This window comes from Phocoena sinus, chromosome 15 (assembly GCF_008692025.1).
Source record: "Phocoena sinus isolate mPhoSin1 chromosome 15, mPhoSin1.pri, whole genome shotgun sequence".
Classification (NCBI taxonomy): Eukaryota; Metazoa; Chordata; class Mammalia; order Artiodactyla; family Phocoenidae; genus Phocoena; species Phocoena sinus.
In genome coordinates, this window is record NC_045777.1 from 51,731,052 (window position 1) to 51,748,384 (window position 17,333).

Sequence of the window (17,333 nt, forward strand, 5' to 3'; positions counted from 1 at the left end):
GGGTGGTCCCGGCCGGAGAAGTCCGTTTGGGGGTTGGGGACCGACTTACGGGCCACGCCGGACTGGGCTGTGCCTGAGGGGCGGGTCGTCCACAATGAACCCGGTCCAACCCGCTACGCTGCGCGCCCAGGCTAAGAGGACATGCAGGTCCGGGAATGGGTGCGGCACCCGCTGACTCGCTCGCCCTGTGCGGGGCTCCTTCCTGTGGGCGGGCTTCTGGCTCTGGCCAATCTGGGCCGCCCTGCGGAGAGCCGCGCCTCCGCCGAGCAATAGGGGTGCGCGGAGCCCTCTGACCCAGTTTAAGGGCGGCCCAGCGCCCAGACCCGCCCGGCCCCGCCTCTTTGCGCCTGTTCCCTCTCTGTTCCATCGCCTGCCTGTAGAACCCCCTGCACCACAACCCTCTTTTCCATGCCCCTCTGCGCCACTCCCCCACCGTTAACAGCTTGGTGTGGTTCTTTACAACGTGACCCTGGACTTGTTTCCACCTTTATGTCTTTGTTTTACAGCCTGGGATTGCACTGTTTTGTTTTTGTTTTGGCCCGCTGTGTGGCTTGTGGGATCTTAGTTCCCTGATCAGGGATCAAATCGACGCCCTCTGCAGTGGAAGCGCAGAGTCTTAACCACTGGGCCGCCAGGGAGGTCTTATGCACTTTCAATACTGCTCTGCCATTCACTATTTTTTTTTTAATTGAACAACGTGAAGTGGAGAGCTTCTCAGGTGGGGATGCGTGGATCTGTCTCACTGTTTTAACAAGGTGCCCAGTGTTCTCTAAAATGGATGTTCCTTGACCTAATAACCAGATCCCACCTTGGACCAGCTGGGTTCCTCCCCACCCACCCCAGCTGCCCTGGGGAGGATGGACCCTGGAGTGATGCACAGGGAACTCTGCGGATTCTGATGCTCAAGTGTATGTAGAAGGCTGAAGGGGGCCCTGCCTGGGCACTCCTTTGGGCCCTGTGGGTTCCTCCTCCATCCTGTGGCCACAGAAGGGTCTTCTGTATTAGTTTCTTAGTGCTGCTGGAACAAATTACTACAAACTTAGTGGTTTAAAAAGACATAAATTATTTTACAATTCTGAAGGTCAGAGTCAAAAATAAACCTCAATGGGCTAACATCAAGGTTGTGGCAGCTCTAGGGGAGAATCTGTTTTCTTACATTTTCCAGCTGGTACATGCTGCTGGCATTCCTTGGCTCATGACCCCCTTCCATTGGCAAAGCCAGCAATGGCAGTCCAGTTTCTCACATTACATCACTCTGATCATGACTCTTTCTGTCTCTTCCATCTTTAAAGGACACTTGTGATTATATTGGCCCTACCTGGATGATCCCCTGATTTTTAAAATTTATTTATTTTATTTTTTGGCTGTGTCGCATCTTAGTTGTGGCACGCACACTCTTTGTTGCAGCAGGCTCTTCGTTGCAGCACGTGGGCTTAGTTGCCCTGCAGCATGTGGGATCCCAGTTCCCCGACCAGGGATTGAACCCACGTTCCCTGCATTGGAAGGCGGATTCTTAACCACTGGACCACCAGCGAAGTCCCTAATCTCCTGATTTTAAGGTCAGCTCCCTAGCAACCTTAATTCCCCCTTTCCATGTAAGATAACATATTCACAGGTTGGGGGATTAGGATGTGGACATCTTTGGAGGTGCTGTTATTCTCCCCACCATACCTTCTAGAGAGAAGGGCCTAGGCCAGGGCTCCCCACTGCCTGGGTCTAAAGGGGACACTACATTACAACTATCAGTGTATGAAGGTGCTAGTTGCCCTACATGCTTATCGACACTGGAGTTTTCAGTCTTTGGAATTTTGACCAGTTTGGGGAGTCAGCCCATTTTAAAGTTGGGGAAGCTGAGTTTCAGAGAGAGAAGCTTACTTGCCTGAGACCTCATGCAACTTTCCATTTCCAGACTTTCAGTCTAGGTTTTTTCCTCACATAGCATGATTCACATGGGAGGATATTTACCCAGGTGGCTTGGAAATCGTTGGCTGAATTTGGCATCTTTCATTCATCCACCGGCAGCCACGAGCAAACCTCAGGCATGGTGACCAGGGACTTAGTAGGCAGAGGCAGAGACCACGCCAATATCTTTTTTTTTTTGGTTGCGTTGGGTCTTCGTTGCTGCACACGGGCTTTCTCTAGTTGCAGCGAGCAGGGGCCACTCTTCCTTGCGGTGCACAGGCTTCCCATTGTGGTGGCTTCTTGTTGTGGAGCATGGGCTCTAGGTGCGTGGGCTTCAGTAGTTGCAGCACTCACGCTCAGTAGTTATGGCACACGGGCTTGGTTGCTCCACAGCATGGGGGATCTTCCTGGACCAGGGATCGAACCCATGTCTCCTTCATTGGCAGGCGGATTCTTAACCACTGCGCCACCAGGGAAGTCCCCCCCATTATCCTTTGAGAGTCCCCGTGTCTCTCCCTAACTGGATGTGTCCTAACTGGTCTCCCTGCCTCCCCTTTTCCGGGTAGAGCGCTTTCTTCCCAGGCTCACTAAACCTCCGGGGGTGTGGGCCTGGCCTGCTTCTCTCACCTTGTCTCTCCCTGCGTCCTAGTGGGATTGGAGTCCTGGCTCTGCCCTTGACCAGCTGTGGTGGCCAGCCTTGAAGATGGCCCCCAGCGATCCCACCTCCTGGAACTCACACTCTCCTGCAGTTCCTCCCGCATGGTACCAGGGGTACCCTGTGACCCACAGACCGTGTCAGAAGTGATGCTATATCGCTTCCGAGATTAGGTTATAAAAGTCACTGCAGCTTCAATCTTGGGTGTTCTCTAGACTCATTCACTCTGGGGAAAGCCAGCTGCTGTGGCATGAAGGCAGACAGCCCTGTGGAGGAGCCCCCATGATGAGGAACTGAGGCTTCCAGCAACAGCTGGGTGAATGGGCCATCTTGGAAGTGGATCCTCCAGCCTCAGTCGAGCCTTTCAGTGACAGCCTGAGCTGACAACTTGCCCACAACCTCATGAGAGACCCTGAGACAGGACCACCTAGCCAAACTGTTCCCATATTCCTTATTCACAGGAACCATGAGATCATCAGTGTGTGCTGATTTATGCCTCTAAGTTTTGAGATCATTTGTTGCACAGTACTAGATAATTAAGACTAGCTATGTGATGTTAGGCAGGTTCTGTAGCCTCTGAACCCCAGTTTCCTCCCTTGCGCCACGAGGGTTACAGAAGTGAGTGAAACATAGGAAACAGCACAGGCCAACTGCAAGCACAGGGCCTGGTTTGCAACAAGTGCTCCACACACATGGGCCATGTGCTTAAAGCAGCCTCCCAGCCCCCTCCCAGGATGGTTACAGTCATCCTCCTGCCCCTCCCTGGGCAGAACATGACCTCACAACATCAGGCCAAGCCCTTGCACTCTTGGCCTGAGGTCACTCTCAAGCCAGCCAGGGATAGAGGCTCTGGGCAGGGAAGGGACAGATCAGAGCCATGGACCGTCCCTCTCCTTTCTCCAGCTGGGGTGCCAATGAACTGTGCTGGGCCAGGTGAGTCCATCTCCCTTCCTGCCCACTGTCCTGGGATGGGCAGCCAAACCCAGCCCATGGAGGGGGTACCCTGCCTCTCGCAAGGTGAGAGGAGCGGCCTGGCATGACTTGGGCTTTGCACGCTGGCTGCCTTTCGGCCCCGTGAAGACTGAGAATTGTCCTTCGTTCTTCTTTCAGCTGTCCCTCCCTGCCCTGCCCCTGCTGCCTGCTCGGCTGACTTCTTCAGGGCCATGGCCTCCCCCTCTCCCCTCACCCCTTCCCCTGAAGCTGTGTGTGATCCCCTCCACCTGCTCTCCAGCAGGCTCTAGTGTCGACCACGGACGTTTTCCTCAAGCTTTGTTCACCTCCCTGTTTTTCCTTGCATAACTCAAGATCCCCATTGGCCGTGCTTTGGTGTCATAGACTCTAATTTTTAAAAAGCTAAGACTCCAGTTCATATTCTGCAACTTGCTTCTCTGCCCTTACTCTTTTTCTGTGTTAGAGCTTTGCCCTGTGCTTTTCAGCAGCTGCAGAGAATTCAGGAGGAATGTACCTAATTTACTTCACCACTCTCTTGATAAATATTTTGGTTGTTTTTCTTTTATGTTTTTTGCTTCTTATGAAAGCCATGTGGTCATAGACATCCTCACACAGCTTTACATTCACAAGTGAGAGCTTCTTAGAATTTCCATGAAGAAGATATACCAATTTATTAGTCATTATTTGCATCAGTGTTTAAGAGGCCAAACAGCCCTAGAAAGGCTTGTAATGAAAAGCAACAGCCCCCGCCACATGAGCTCCCTACTCACAGCCCACTTACCACTGGTGTAAATATTCTTCCTATCATTTCTGTCCATCTTTCGAAATAATGTCTTTGTACTTTATGATTTGCTTTATCACCTGTAGTCATTATCTATTGCCTTTCTGTTAAAATAGGTGAGAATTCTGCTCTCTTATACCCCACTTCCTCTCGGGGTCCTGCCAGGGTGGAGTATAGTATTACCGGTTGAATCAGTGCATCTGTGTTATGCCTGTAATATCACTCAGTGCTGAGATGAGTGAGCTCCCTCGTGAACTGCGATTGTGCTTTCTTTCTTTTTTTTAAATTTATTTTAATATTTATTTATTTATTTTTGGCTCTGTTGGGTCTTCGGTGCTGCGCGTGGGCTTTCTCTAGTTGTGGCGAGCGGGGGCTACTCTTCGTTGTGGTGCACGGGCTTCTCACTGCGGTGGCCTCTCATTGCAGAGCACTGGCTCTAGGCTCGCGGGCTTCAGTAGTTGTGGTGCACAGGCTTAGTTGCTCTGTGGCATGTGGGATCTTCCCGGACCAGGGATTGAACCCGTGTCCCCTGCACTGGCAGGCAGATTCTTAACCACTGTGTCACCAGGGAAGTTCCATGTGCTTCGTTTTTGGTGTGGCTGTTTTTCTGAAGTTTTTTTTTTTTTTGAATTACGCGTGCCTCTCACTGTTGTGGCCTGTCCCGTTGCGGAGCACAGGCTCTGGATGCGCAGGCTCAGCGGCCATGGCTCATAGGCCCAGCCACTCCGCAGCATGTGGGATCTTCCTGGACCGGGGCACGAACCCGTGTCCCTTGCATCAGCAGACGGATTCTCAACCACTGAACCACCAGGGAAGCCCTGTCTGTCAGCTTCTTAATTCAATTTTTTAATGTGGTGAAACCTATCATAGAATCTATCATTTTCATTATTTTGGGGGAGCCCTCTGAAGCCTGCTCGCTTCCCTTGGGTCTGAGGAATCTTGGGATTTCTCCCTATTATCCATTTCAATTGCACCTTCTCCCTGGGCACTCCTGTGCCCCACTTACCTGATTTTCTTTCTTCCCCACAGGACTTATTACCTTCCAACATCCCATAAGATGTGCTTATTTATTATGGTTGCTGCCCGCCCCTGCACCCCACCGGTGGTATCAGAGTGCCACGAGGGCAGAGATTTTTGTGTTTTGTTCACCAGTGAATTGCCGATGTCTACCACAGTGCTTGGCGTGGAGGGGAGGTGCAATACATGCTTGTTGAATGGACAGTTCCTGGGACTTCCCTTTATTGCGCACCTGTGTGCTTACCCCCTCATTTGGTGGAGCTCATGCTTCAGTAACTTTCTGAGAAAGGGTGCTTGTGAGATACACACACACACACACACACACACACACACACATTTTTTGGTCATGCCGCGTGGCTTGTGGGATCTTAGTTCCCTGACCAGGGATCGAACCCACATCCCCTGCATTGGAAGTGCAGAGTCTTAACCACTGGACGGCCAGGGAAGTCCCAAGATATATATTTTTAGACTCTATAGCTATATATATATTTACATTCACATTTAACGTTGTGTCTGGCAAATTTCTTCAGTTGTAAGATGGTAATAAACATTGAGTATCTCAAGGTTGTGGCGAGAAGATAAAGTGGTTAGCATTCTTTGAGGATAAAGTACTATTACTTTGTGAGGATTGAAATAAATAGAAAATAAGAGTTGTTGGGAGGCAGTTGAGCCCAGTGGCCGAGAGCAGGGCATCGGTGTTGGTCGGGGCTGGTTTTGAGTCCTGTGCTATGTAACCTAGTAACTCTGTGACCAAGAGTAACAAAGTCACTGAAGCCTTGGTTTCCTCATGTAAAGAATGGAAATGGTCGTAGTACCTATTGTTTGAGGCAAAATCCAATACACTGCTCTTAATATGCAGTAGTGGTTATTGATGTAGTATAATGTTGGATGTGGCTTGGTATGGGAGCCAGAGCAGTGTCTACCTTTGACCTGTCTTTGTGTCCCCTGAGGGTGAGAGTGTCTCACTCTCAGAGTGGGGCAGGCAAATAGCAATTTGCAGCAAAAGTCCTGAAGGGGATACCGGCATTTTGACCCAGCAATTACGTCTACTAAGAATTTATTCTAAGGGAAGAAGTAAGCGTGTGCCTGGATTGACATGCAGGGCCTTGTTCATGAGGTAGAAGTCTGGGAACCACTTCAGTGTCAGGAGGGAGCTTGATCAATACATGGATCTATAGACTCTAGGCTTCCTCCAGTGGGGTCCTCTGTAGCCCTTACAACTGAGGAAGGCAGCAATCAGATATCAGGAGAGCTAGACAGGGTACACGATGATACACTGGTAAGTGAAAACAGTGAGTATCAAAACAGCAGCAGCCTGGGCCTCCCCTGGTGGCGCAGTGGTTAAGAATCCGCCTGCCAAGGCAGGGGACACGGGTTCGATCCCTGGTCCGGGGAGATCCCACATGCCACAGAGCAACTAAGCCCGTGTGCCACAACTACTGAGCCTGTGTGCCACAACTATTGAAGCCTGAGTGTCTAGAGCCCATGCTCCGCAACAGGAGAAGCCACCGCAATGAGAAGCCCGTGCACTGCTACGAAGAGTAGCCCCTGCTCGCCGCAACTAGAGAAAGCCCATGGGCAGCAACAAAGACCCAACGCAGCCAGAAATAAATAAATGAATAAATTAAAAAAAAAAAAACAGTGGGAGCCTTCTGAGGGATAGGGGTTACATTTGCCTTTTTATTAATTAATTAATTTTTGGCTGCATTGGGACTGTTGCTGGGCACGGGCTTTCTCTAGTTGGGGTGAGCAGGGGCTACTCTTTGTTGCAGTGTGCGGGCTTCTCATTATGGTTGGCTTCTCTGTGTTGTGGAGCACGAGCTCTAGGCATGTGGGCTTCAGTAGTTGTGGCACGTGGGCTCAGTAGCTATGGCTCGCGGGCTCTAGAGCACAGGCTCAGTAGTTGTGGTGCACAGGCTTAGTTCCGCGATGTGTGGAATCTTCCCGGACCAGGGATCGAACCCGTGTCCCCTGCATTGACAGGCAGATTCTTTTTTGCTTTTTTCCAACAAAAGGTTTCATATTTATTTCTGAGTTACACAGTGAACAGTGGTGAGGAAAGATCAAAAAAAGAGGAGAGAGCCATTCCATTTCTCCCATCAAACACAGGCAGCTGTTCCAGACACTAGTGATGTTCTGATACAGTAAGATGCAATTGACCTTGATAGCATACATGTGTGCCACCTCATATGTGAAGCTCCTTATAGACCCAGCTTGGTTCTTCTCCAATGTCTTCTCTTGGAGTTGTACCTGATTTTATTACCAGTTTTCATTCGAATCCACTGGGGAATGGGACGATTCTGCTTTTGTTTCTTGGCCAGGAATCGCTTGATCCTGAAAGTCTTGTGAGAAGACATGGCGAGGAGCAAATTCAACCACACATAGGATGGGGGATGAGAAAAGAGCGGCAGGCGGATTCTTAACCACTGTGCCACCAGGGAAGCCCTAGACATGAAAATTCCTTAATAAGAGTAAGCACCAAGTGAATGTTCGCAGCCATCAGTGCTAATCAACAATTAATTCTGGCCAGTGGGATGAAGGATTAATTTATCTTACGGTTACTTCTCTGTATTGTCTAAATCATTATTTTAAAAAATGAACATGTATTTCTTTTGGAAATAGAAAAAAAGTTATTTTAAAATATGCAAACCTTCAGGTAACAAGGCGATTCTAATTTTGTTTGAAACAACATCATCTTAGAACAAAGTGAATGAATGTACTTAATGCCACTGAACTCCAAAATGGTTAAGGTGGTAAATTTTATGTGTATTTTACCACAGTTTAAAAAAGCAACAATATCATCGTCATCAACAACAACAACTACCAAAAAATTCAACATCATCATCGTCAACAACAACAGCTCCAAAAAAATTTATAAGCAGAGTAGAAAGTTCTTAAGGTGTCCCTGGGACTATTAGCAGTGATGAGATGGGATTGTTTCCTGCCTTCTAGCTATGGCTTTAAAACCTAGATTTCCTTCCGCGAACACTTCTTAGTTTTGCAACTAGTGAAGTTGCTCCTCTCGATGTTTACTCAGAGCCCCGCTCCGGCGTCGAAGCTGCACGGTTGGAGCCCAGCCCCACTCCCGCCTCGGGGCCGACCCCAGCGAGCCTCAGTTTTCCTGTCTGGCAGCCGGGATGACAGCTCGCCCGGTCCCGCGCCCGGCCCCGCCCCGCGGCCCTGGGATTGGCTCGCGCGGGGCTCCCCCCAAACCCCCCGCGCCCGAGGCGGGGCCGAGCCTCTCCCGCCTGCCGGGCCCCAACCCGGAAATGCAGCTCGGAGGCGCCGGCGGGGCTGGCCAGGGCAGCGGCAGAGCGACGGCGAGTGTGACCAATGGGTGCCGGCAGTGGCGGCGGCGTGGCGGAAGTCCCGCCTGGCGTCGCGCGGGGGCGGGGCGGCTCTGGGGGCGGCAGGCCGCGGGGCGGGCGCAGGATGCGGGCGGCCATTGCTGGGGCTCCGCTGCGGGGTGGAGGACGCTGAGGAGGCGCCGAGCCGCGCAGCGCTGCGAGGGAGTCGCCGTGCAGGCGCGGGGCCCATGGCCAGGACCACCAGCCAGCTGGTGAGTGCGCGGCAGCCGCCCGGGTGCGCCGGCCCGTCCCCCGGCCAAGCGCGGCGGTCGCCGGGGCCCGGCGGGGCGGCCCGCGGTCCCGGGGGCCGGGCGGCGCCTCACCTGCGGCGAGCGGCCGGACCTGGGACCGTGGGCGCCGTGGGGGCGCCGCTTGGCTGCTGCAGGAAGCCCTGGCCAGGGTGAGGCGGGCGCCGGCCCGGCGGGGGCGCTGACAGGCGCGCGGAGGGCGGGGGAGGCCGGGGAGGTGTCACCGGCCCGTCGCGGTGGAAGTGCTTGGAAAGTTTGTTTTCGGCGCGGCGCGGCCTGAGTCAGGCCTCCGGGGTTACCTTTCGTTCTTTCTGCAGAGGAACCGCCTCGGGCCTTCACCTGGGACGGGGTCCCTGTGCCTCCGCTCGCAGCGAAAGCGGGACGTGCGAGTTCTTGCTCGAAGCACCTGATGCTCGGGTCCCTCCGAATTCTCGGTTGGGGTGGAGTCTGATACACTCGATATGCTCCTTTCCCGGCCCGGTGGGGCGGCGTTTCGGTGCTTTTCATGCCTTGGGGCTCCGCTCCGGCCCCGGCATTGGTGTGATGGGAAGCCTCCTCGAGGCCGGGCTTGAAACCACCACCGCGGGCAAGTGAGCCTGACCGGGTGGAGGGATTTTAGGGGGAAGGAGAGAGATAAAGCACTTGTTGGGTTAAATGTTTTGTTGCAAGTATCGTTAGTGTTTCTGTGTTTTCTCTCTGTTACTAAAAGTATCCCTAGTGTTTTTATGTTTGCCCTCGGTTAAGTTCGGGAGTCTTGGGAAGATGGTTTAAGGATTTGTACCTTGTATGCGAATGTGAAGAATGGAAGAATATCGAGACCGCTTGCGAAGTCTGGTTCAAAAGCCAAATCCCTTAAATGAGGGAAGACCCAAGAAATTTACATTACCCCTTATTTTCCATGGTAGCGGCTGTTAATCTTTCTGAGGGGTCATGGGCCCTTTTGAGAGTCTGACGCAAGATCTGAGTCCCCTCCTGAGAAAACGGCACGGCTTTACTGAATTTTGTAGTTACTTCAGGAGGCTCTTGATCCTTCTGGAGCTGGTCCATGGACTTGAGGTTGAGAACTCTGGTTTGTAGAGATGGGTGATACTCTGAAGTCTGAGAGGAGGAGGACCTGTTCAGTTGAGAAAAATGGTGAAAGGCCAAGGGATGCCTTTGACTCTTGCGACATGTGTGGCTGTACCGCGGGGTGCCTGGGCTAACGCGCAAAAGGCACGAGTTAGGCTGCTTGGCGGACCTCAGCGGCTGGGGCTGACAGTGATCATGGAAGTTTGTAAGACGAACTTTCACACAGTGATGCAGTTGCAGTACAAGGTGTGCGCTCTGATGGCGTACAGGGGAAGAGGAAAAGAGCATATCGTGTCATAGTCTTGGAGGTTCCATGTGATGGACACTTGACATCTGGAGTTTCTTTGCAGAAGGCAGCTTTTTAGTACAAAAAGACTGGAATCCAGTGAGAAGAAATGAATTACAGAATACAGGATGGACCTCCCCATCAGGAAGTGAGAGGAACTAGGCTTTTGTGTTTTCATCAGCTACATTTGTCCACATGTATGAGAGAATATGCTGTATTTCCCATCAGTAACGGCAAAGATGCCCCCAGTAGTGGATTTTTCATCTGGGGACAGATAGATTTGCACTGTTCAAGTGAGTTTGCACCTGGATTTTTAAGGTGGCACTTTAGGAGAGGGCCCGTCCCAATTACTTTCCCTCTTCTTTACATGTGTACAACCAGCGGGGGAGCAGTATGAGTTGGGAAGTCTGGAAATGGCCCAGCCCAGTTTGGTACTACGGTGAGCCAGAGGCTGTCAGAACCATTTATTGAGCACTTACTTCAAGGCAGGCAGTTTGCAAGATAGCTCACACTGTGTTGCTTGACTTCTGTCAAAAGTGTTGTGAGATAGGTGTCGCTCCCACCTTACAGGTGCAGAAACTTCAGCTTCCACAGTGCAGAGAGGTTAAGTACCCGCCTAATACATAGAGTGCAGTTTGAACCCACGTCTGAGCGATGGCAGAGGCCTGGGTGCCACCCTGCCCCTCCTGGGAGGGGCGCCCTGAGGGAGGGGTCGCAGCCCTCTGTCTGGGGAAGTCCTCAGTACCACTGCCCAGGACGTCTTCCTGGGGGTTGTGCGTGTCCTCGGACTGCCGTGTGGGAGGCAGGAGGGACATCTTCTCGTGGAAGGACAGCACGCTTAGCTATTTCTTTGGGCAGATGGCTGAACTCTGTGACCCCTGGAGCCTGTTTCAGCCTCACACTGTCAGAAAGCAGCTGTTTGGAAAGAGTCTTTGGTCCCTCCTTATTTGAGGGCTGATATTCTGAATGGGTGAGGTTTGGAATCCTTGCTTCTTAAAAAAATTGTGCAACGATTTTGTTAAAGGTAAAACTGTTGATTAGGGAGAGTGGTTCCTTGCACACTCTAGGGTGGCTTTTGCAAGGGTGACTGCATCTGTGTGGGAAACCAGTGGGGAAGGCAGAGAACATGGAAAGAAGTGGGTTCTGATTTTCACACACCCTTTTGGGGAGCTTCTCATGTGGCCTCGTGCAGTGTGATGTATTTGTGACACCCCTACAGCACTTACTGAGCTGAGTCAAGAGGTGGCAAGGTGAGGTCCCTATACTAATTAAAAGGTGGAAGTGTAGGTTTGTTCTACTCTTCTGACATGCGTTTTATAAGAAGGATCACAGCAGCAGCTTGTGGTGATATGGGACCTGAAAAGAGGCCTTGGGCAGCTCTTCAAAGCAGGACTTGGCCTCTAGGCTGCCCTTTTTTTTTTTTTTTTTTAAGATATGTAAGATATATTTATATAATGATAAGTGTAATGGAGAACATACTACAGGCTAATGGGTTACAATGACGGGGGTGGGGGGTGGGGTGGACTGGCGGTGGCACTTGAGACTTGAGTCAGTATACACAGTCTAGGCTGTCTTTAGCACACGTTTGGGGAGGAGGAAAAGGCAGCTCCTGGGTGGGTCCCCCTCTTCAATCTGTGCCCTTGTCTGCTGAGCCACCTAACGCGGGGTTTGGGTGCACGTAGGGCAAGTGTGTAATGAACTGGGAAGCGCTGCAGAAATGAGGGGGCGAACAAAGTTGGTCCCTTCTGAGTTGATGGTGTGAGGAAATCCTCCACTGGCCCTACACTTTGTCCCTTCCTGAGAAGTATCTTCTGTGGAAATGGACTTTGATGGAATCCCATGTGATACTTCACTTCTGTGACTATGGAGCAAGGAGCCACTGCTGAGGAACACTTGATGCAGAAATGACTCCCTCAGCAGGTGTGAGGGTTGGGGCCAACGTGTGCTTGCTCTGCGCCTGCCCTTGTGATGACAGCTGGCCATAGGGGTGTGGAGCAGTTGTTTTGAAGGTAGGTTCAAAGGGCAGATCACCGGGGAGGAAGTGCTGGTGTGGAAACTGTAAGTTTTGGACATGTGTTGTTAAGGCCTTTTCAGTAGTGCATTCTTCCGTAACTGGATTGCGTTGTTGTTCACTGTGATACCAAACCCTTTAAAAAAAATAACTTGAATATTGAGAACCAGTCGTGTATCCAGTCTCTAGATGAAACAACAGGCAGAGGGCATTTTCTCAAGAGCAGTGGGGGACATGTTCTGATGATGATGTCTTAGAGGAGAAAGGCCTGTTGGGTTCATGGTGGTTCTTGGCGGGGGGGGGGGGGGGGTCTGTTTTCTGTGGTCGACGCTGGTTGCATTTATATAGTTGCATGAAGTCTGCTTCCATCATCTTGGTCTAGAAAATTTTCCTAATTTAAAATGGAATTTTATTATTATTTAGCCACACCACATGGCATGCGGGATCTTAGTTCCCCGACCAGGGATTGAACCCGTGCCCCCTGCAGTGGAAGTGCAGAGTCTTAACCATTGGACCGCCAGGGAAGTCCCTAAAATGGAATTTTTATCCCAAGAAATTCCAAGTTGTTTTGAATGTGTTAAGAGAGAGAGAGTTCATTATAAAGCGTTTACATTTGTGGGCTTCAAATCCCTTATCAGAGCAACTGATTCAGGTTTCTTTTTAAATAGTTGGATTACACATAGGCTCACAGAAGCGAGAACTGAACAGCACTGCAAACTCTGTGTGTGAAAAAGAGGGACAAACCTGACCTTAGCAGCTCATGACTGGGTGCATGGCCCACAGAAGAACAAACAAGTGTGGTTTCCATCTGTAGTGTAGTTGAGGGGCCTGATGAAGGTGGGCACATAGTTCCTGGTGGCCTGGTGACCTCCTCTATCCTACAGATAGGATTGTGTGCCCTCTGTACCAGCCACTTGCAGCCTTCGAAATATTTAAAGATGTGGTTTGAAGGTATGTCTGGAGGTCCCTGTCTTCCGCCTGTTTATGGAGCTGGTGGCAGGTCTGCCCACACTGGAGAGGGCTGATGAGAGGCTGTGTGTGTGTCTCTCTCGGCAGTATTTCGGGCAAAATTCATCCGGGTAAAAGCTTATTTAACAATGAATTCATTGTTAAAGTCTCATTCTTCAACCTGTTTTTCTTTTTTGGAATTAATTTTACTGCAGCAGGAGTTGTATCTCAAAGTGACAGCCTAATATTGGATCCTGTCAAAGATGGTTGATAAGATTCGCTGGGAGGCTTGAAGTCGCATTGAAGTTCTCCTTAGTGCTTTGACCTGCAGTGGAAACCTGTGGGAAAAGGGGCTTGGAGTTAACTTTTCTATCTTCCCTCCCTGTTTCTGGAAGATTTGGGAAAACAGGGGCTGCTGTGGACCTGGGAACTCTGCCCCGTCCAGGGGAAGAAGGTTTACCTTGCAGACCTTGCTCTTGCACCGGGTCTGAAATGCAGTCGGTTCTTGTGCTGGATGGTGGCGTGGCTGTGGACACCCTCCTGCAGTGAAGGAAGTAGTTATGTCTGGAGGGGGATGGCCGCACTGTGTGCTTATCACACGCTCTCACTTGTGGGGCTGAAAACATTGACACGCTTTCTTCCTAGTTTTCCCTTTCTTGGTGAGGCAGTGAGTTGCTGGTGGGGGTCCCCAAATTCCAATGCTCCTGTGACTTCCCCTGCTTTTCTTGGCTTGTCACTTAGCTCCTCCTCCGTGAGCGTCCCTCAGTTGCCCGTGCCATGTGGCCTCTCTTCCCAGCCTATAAAGCCCAGGACAGTGTCCAGGATGTTCTCGGCTGCCAGGTTCTCCTCTTTAGGCCCTTCCTCTTTGCCTGAAGAAATTCCCCTCAGTGGAAACACACTGGCCTCCCCACCCCCTGGCTGTGAAGCCTTTTCTGGCCAATCAGCTTCTTTGTGTCCCCTGCTACCGCCCTTTGGTCTGCATCAGCTTTTGTTATATATTCAATGTTCTGTTTCTCTAAAACAGGTTCTGTACCTTGTTATGTATATATCTCTCTAAACTTGGAGTCTAGATGGTTTCTGTTACTCTTTTTCACGCTTTCTCTTCATGGTTCTCATACCCGGCATATTTGTGACAAGCCTGTCTTACCATTTTTGCTATTTATTAACGAAGACATCTCTGAATCCTGCATGTGTATTCTGACTCCCTGTGTTCAGAGCTGTATGTGTTTGAGGGATGGAGGGTCTCATCATAAACTGTTTGTTGCTTAATATGAAAGCATTCCAAACTAGAAAGAAGTCAGATGGTTAAAAACATGGTCCCATGTACCATTTCTTCATTGTCTAAGGAAATATAATTCAAAAAGGGGATGGCTCTTTTTTCTCTATAAATATTATACCACCTACCCTTTTACCACCTTTCAACCCTTGAAAGGTTGTATTTGAAAGCCATTGGTTCCTTTTTATACTACAGTCCTTCCTGGGAAGTTTTGGTGATCAAATGTCAGGTTAAATCTGGATTAGTAAGTGTTGGTGTCAGGCATATAGTATTCTGGGCTGAGGCTCTCCAAGTTGGCACTGCTGCCCTGCTGTGCCAACAGGCAGGGGTGAGCCCTGCCATGGACCACTGTCCTCATGTGGTCAGACCCTGAGTATCTAACCTGTAGAAGAGCCAGTGTCGGCTTTGTGGACGCTGCAGGTGGGCCCTGAGGATCAGGATGACCCTAGCAGATTCTCTGACCAGAAGCCAAGCTGCTTTCTCCTCATGACGGAAGCAGCCACCCTGCTCTGCGGTCCCTTTGGCACACCTCTCTCTGCTGCTTTGGAAAGGTCAGAGACAGCTTTTCCCAGCTCTTGGCTTTGCTCTAATTTCTAAGAGCGTCCTGTGTTAAGAGGAGCACATGCTCTGTGGGTGTGTGCAGTGCCACAGCTGTGCCCCTGGCTGTGAGGGGCTCCACCTTCCTGAGATGGTTGTGCGGCTGGTGGTCCTGGGGGATCCCAACACTCAGTGTCTGAGCAGCCCACCTTGTCTTGGGTTTTCCTGCCATGCACCTGTGCACGGATGTGGGGTGAATGAGTGTGAGTGAGAGAGCCATCAACCTAGGAGGAGGGCGGGAGTGGATGGGAACTTCAGACCTAAGTGTGTGCCAGCACTGGCCGTGAGCAGTGCTTCTCCTATGGGAAATGGTGGGAACAGCCCAGTCTTTGGGAAAATTGCCCGAATACTGGCTCTGCTCAGGCATGTTCTTAGGAAAGTCTGATCCGTAGCAGCTAGGCCCTGGGGAAGCAGGTAGGTTAGCAAGCCAGGAAGCTTGATAACTGCTCATTTCTGGGGTCCTGTCATTATCAACCGGCTTCCTTCCTAGAGGGTGAGCCCTTAGCCATTCTGCATTTTTCTCTCAGAGTGGCCTGTGGCTTAGCCTGGACTGGAGACTGAGAGAATAAACTGTTTCCTCAGTGCACAGTCTCAGAAGCTCAGCCCATACTACTCTCTTTTTCCATTGTTAACTCATTTTTTTCTTCCTGCAGTTTGGCATTTTTCTTTCATGGGTTTTTTTCATTGGTCAAAATTATAGTCTGCTGATTGTATGTACATAGTTGTTATCAGATAGACAGTTTTAAAATTGTGCATCTAAATATAGATTTTATTTGAGAATACATTTATTTTCATTCCTAGAAAAACAAAACTCATACAATCTAAGTGCTTTTTTTTTTTAAATCGTAGAAAACTCTTTTACCCAGAAGCACTGGCACTGAGCTTTGTGTTTCGGAGGGGGTTGGGTGGTGGGTGGGTGAGGATGGTCAGGTGGTGAGTTAGGAGAATAGGCATCAACAGAACAGGGCTCCATGCTCATGCCCTGAAGGAATCCTTGGGTGAAAAGGACCTGATGTGCAGCTTAGTGGGTGGGGGGCAGCCTGTGTGCACGCTCTCACCCCTCTGTGACTCCCTTAACCATGACCCCACTTCAGGGGCTGAGGGGAAGTGGTTAGCAGTGCGGCCAGAAGGGAGGGCAGTGCCATGCCAGGAGTGGGTGGCCGGCCTTTGTAGGGCTGCTGCAGTGAGGAACACAGAAGAACCTGGCCCCAGGGTGCACCGAGCGGGGGGGCTTTCCTGGCAGGGGCAGCCGGGAGGACAGGGGAGCAGGGAAGTGGCTGACTGTGGAGGAAGTTCAAGGAGGGAGCGCCGTTTTGTGTGCTGGGAAGACCAGGTGGCTGTGCTTGCCTAGTGCTTTCTCTGGGAGACCTGCTGTGCTTTCAAACACGGATGTCTTTTGGACAGTGCATGATGAAGGTGGTGGTATTTGGAAATTTATACTGAATTTATTCGGTGTCAGGTTTTTTTCCCTTCCTTTCAAGTGTATTATTTTCCTTTAGTAGCCCTATATTTTTCAAATTAGTATTCAGTATGGACTCTGAGTCAAGTTGTTTTTTGTTGTTGTTGTTTTCGTTTTGTTTTTGGCCGCGCTGCACTGCTTGCCTGAGCAGGGATCGAACCCGTGCCCCCTGCAGTGGAATCGCAGAGTCCTAACCACTGGACCACCAGGGAATTCCCCTGAGTCAGGTTTTTTAATGACACAGGATGTTTTCAGATCCTTTAAGTTTGCTTGAAGCTATCAAAATAGCCTCCAAACAAACTTATTTTTAAAATAAACTTGAGGGACTTCCCTGGTGGTCCAGTGGGTAAGACTCCATGCTCCCAATGCAGGAGGCCCGGTTTCGATCCCTGGTCAGGGAACTAGATCCTGCATGTCACAACTAAGAGTCTGCATGCTGCGACTAAACGCGCCGCAACGAAGATTGCGCGTGCCGCAACTACAACGTGGAGCAGCCAAGATAAATAAATAAATATTAAAAAAATAAAATAAACTTGATTTTTGGAATAACTTTAGATACATAGAAAGGTTGCAAACACAAGACAGAATTCCCATAATACCCATCATCCCACTTCCCCAATGTTAACATCTATACAACCCTGCCACATCTGTCCAAACTAAGACTTCAACATTGGTGCCACACTATTTACTGTACCGCAAACCTATTGGGATTTCCTCGGTTTCCCCCCAATGTCCTCTTCTGTTGCAGGGTCCCATCCAGGGTACCACATTGCATTTGGTTGTCGGG

General features: G+C 50.5%; 2 protein-coding genes across 5 annotated transcripts in view; one reads left to right on the plus strand and one right to left on the minus strand.

The window, feature by feature from the left end:
- Positions 1–7,496: 7,496 nt before the first annotated feature.
- On the minus strand, positions 7,497–8,752 carry LOC116740457 (atherin-like). The gene is made up of 2 exons (XM_032606105.1): positions 8,570–8,752; positions 7,497–7,732 (listed from the first exon to the last, which is right to left on the minus strand). The coding sequence occupies exons 1-2, from the start codon at positions 8,750–8,752 to the stop codon at positions 7,508–7,510; spliced, it is 408 nt and encodes a 135-aa protein (XP_032461996.1). The 3' UTR covers positions 7,497–7,507.
- The window catches only part of PDPK1 (3-phosphoinositide dependent protein kinase 1), a 67,720-nt gene continuing 59,119 nt past the window's right edge, over positions 8,733–17,333 (plus strand). For all 4 annotated transcript variants that reach the window (XR_004345687.1, XR_004345688.1, XR_004345689.1 and 1 more), the window contains exon 1: positions 8,733–8,865. Coding sequence is in view for 1 of the 4 variants with exons in the window: in XM_032604360.1 (XP_032460251.1) it covers positions 8,842–8,865 (24 nt within the window). In the remaining 3 variants the exon portion in view is untranslated. The remainder of the gene's footprint in view (positions 8,866–17,333) is intronic.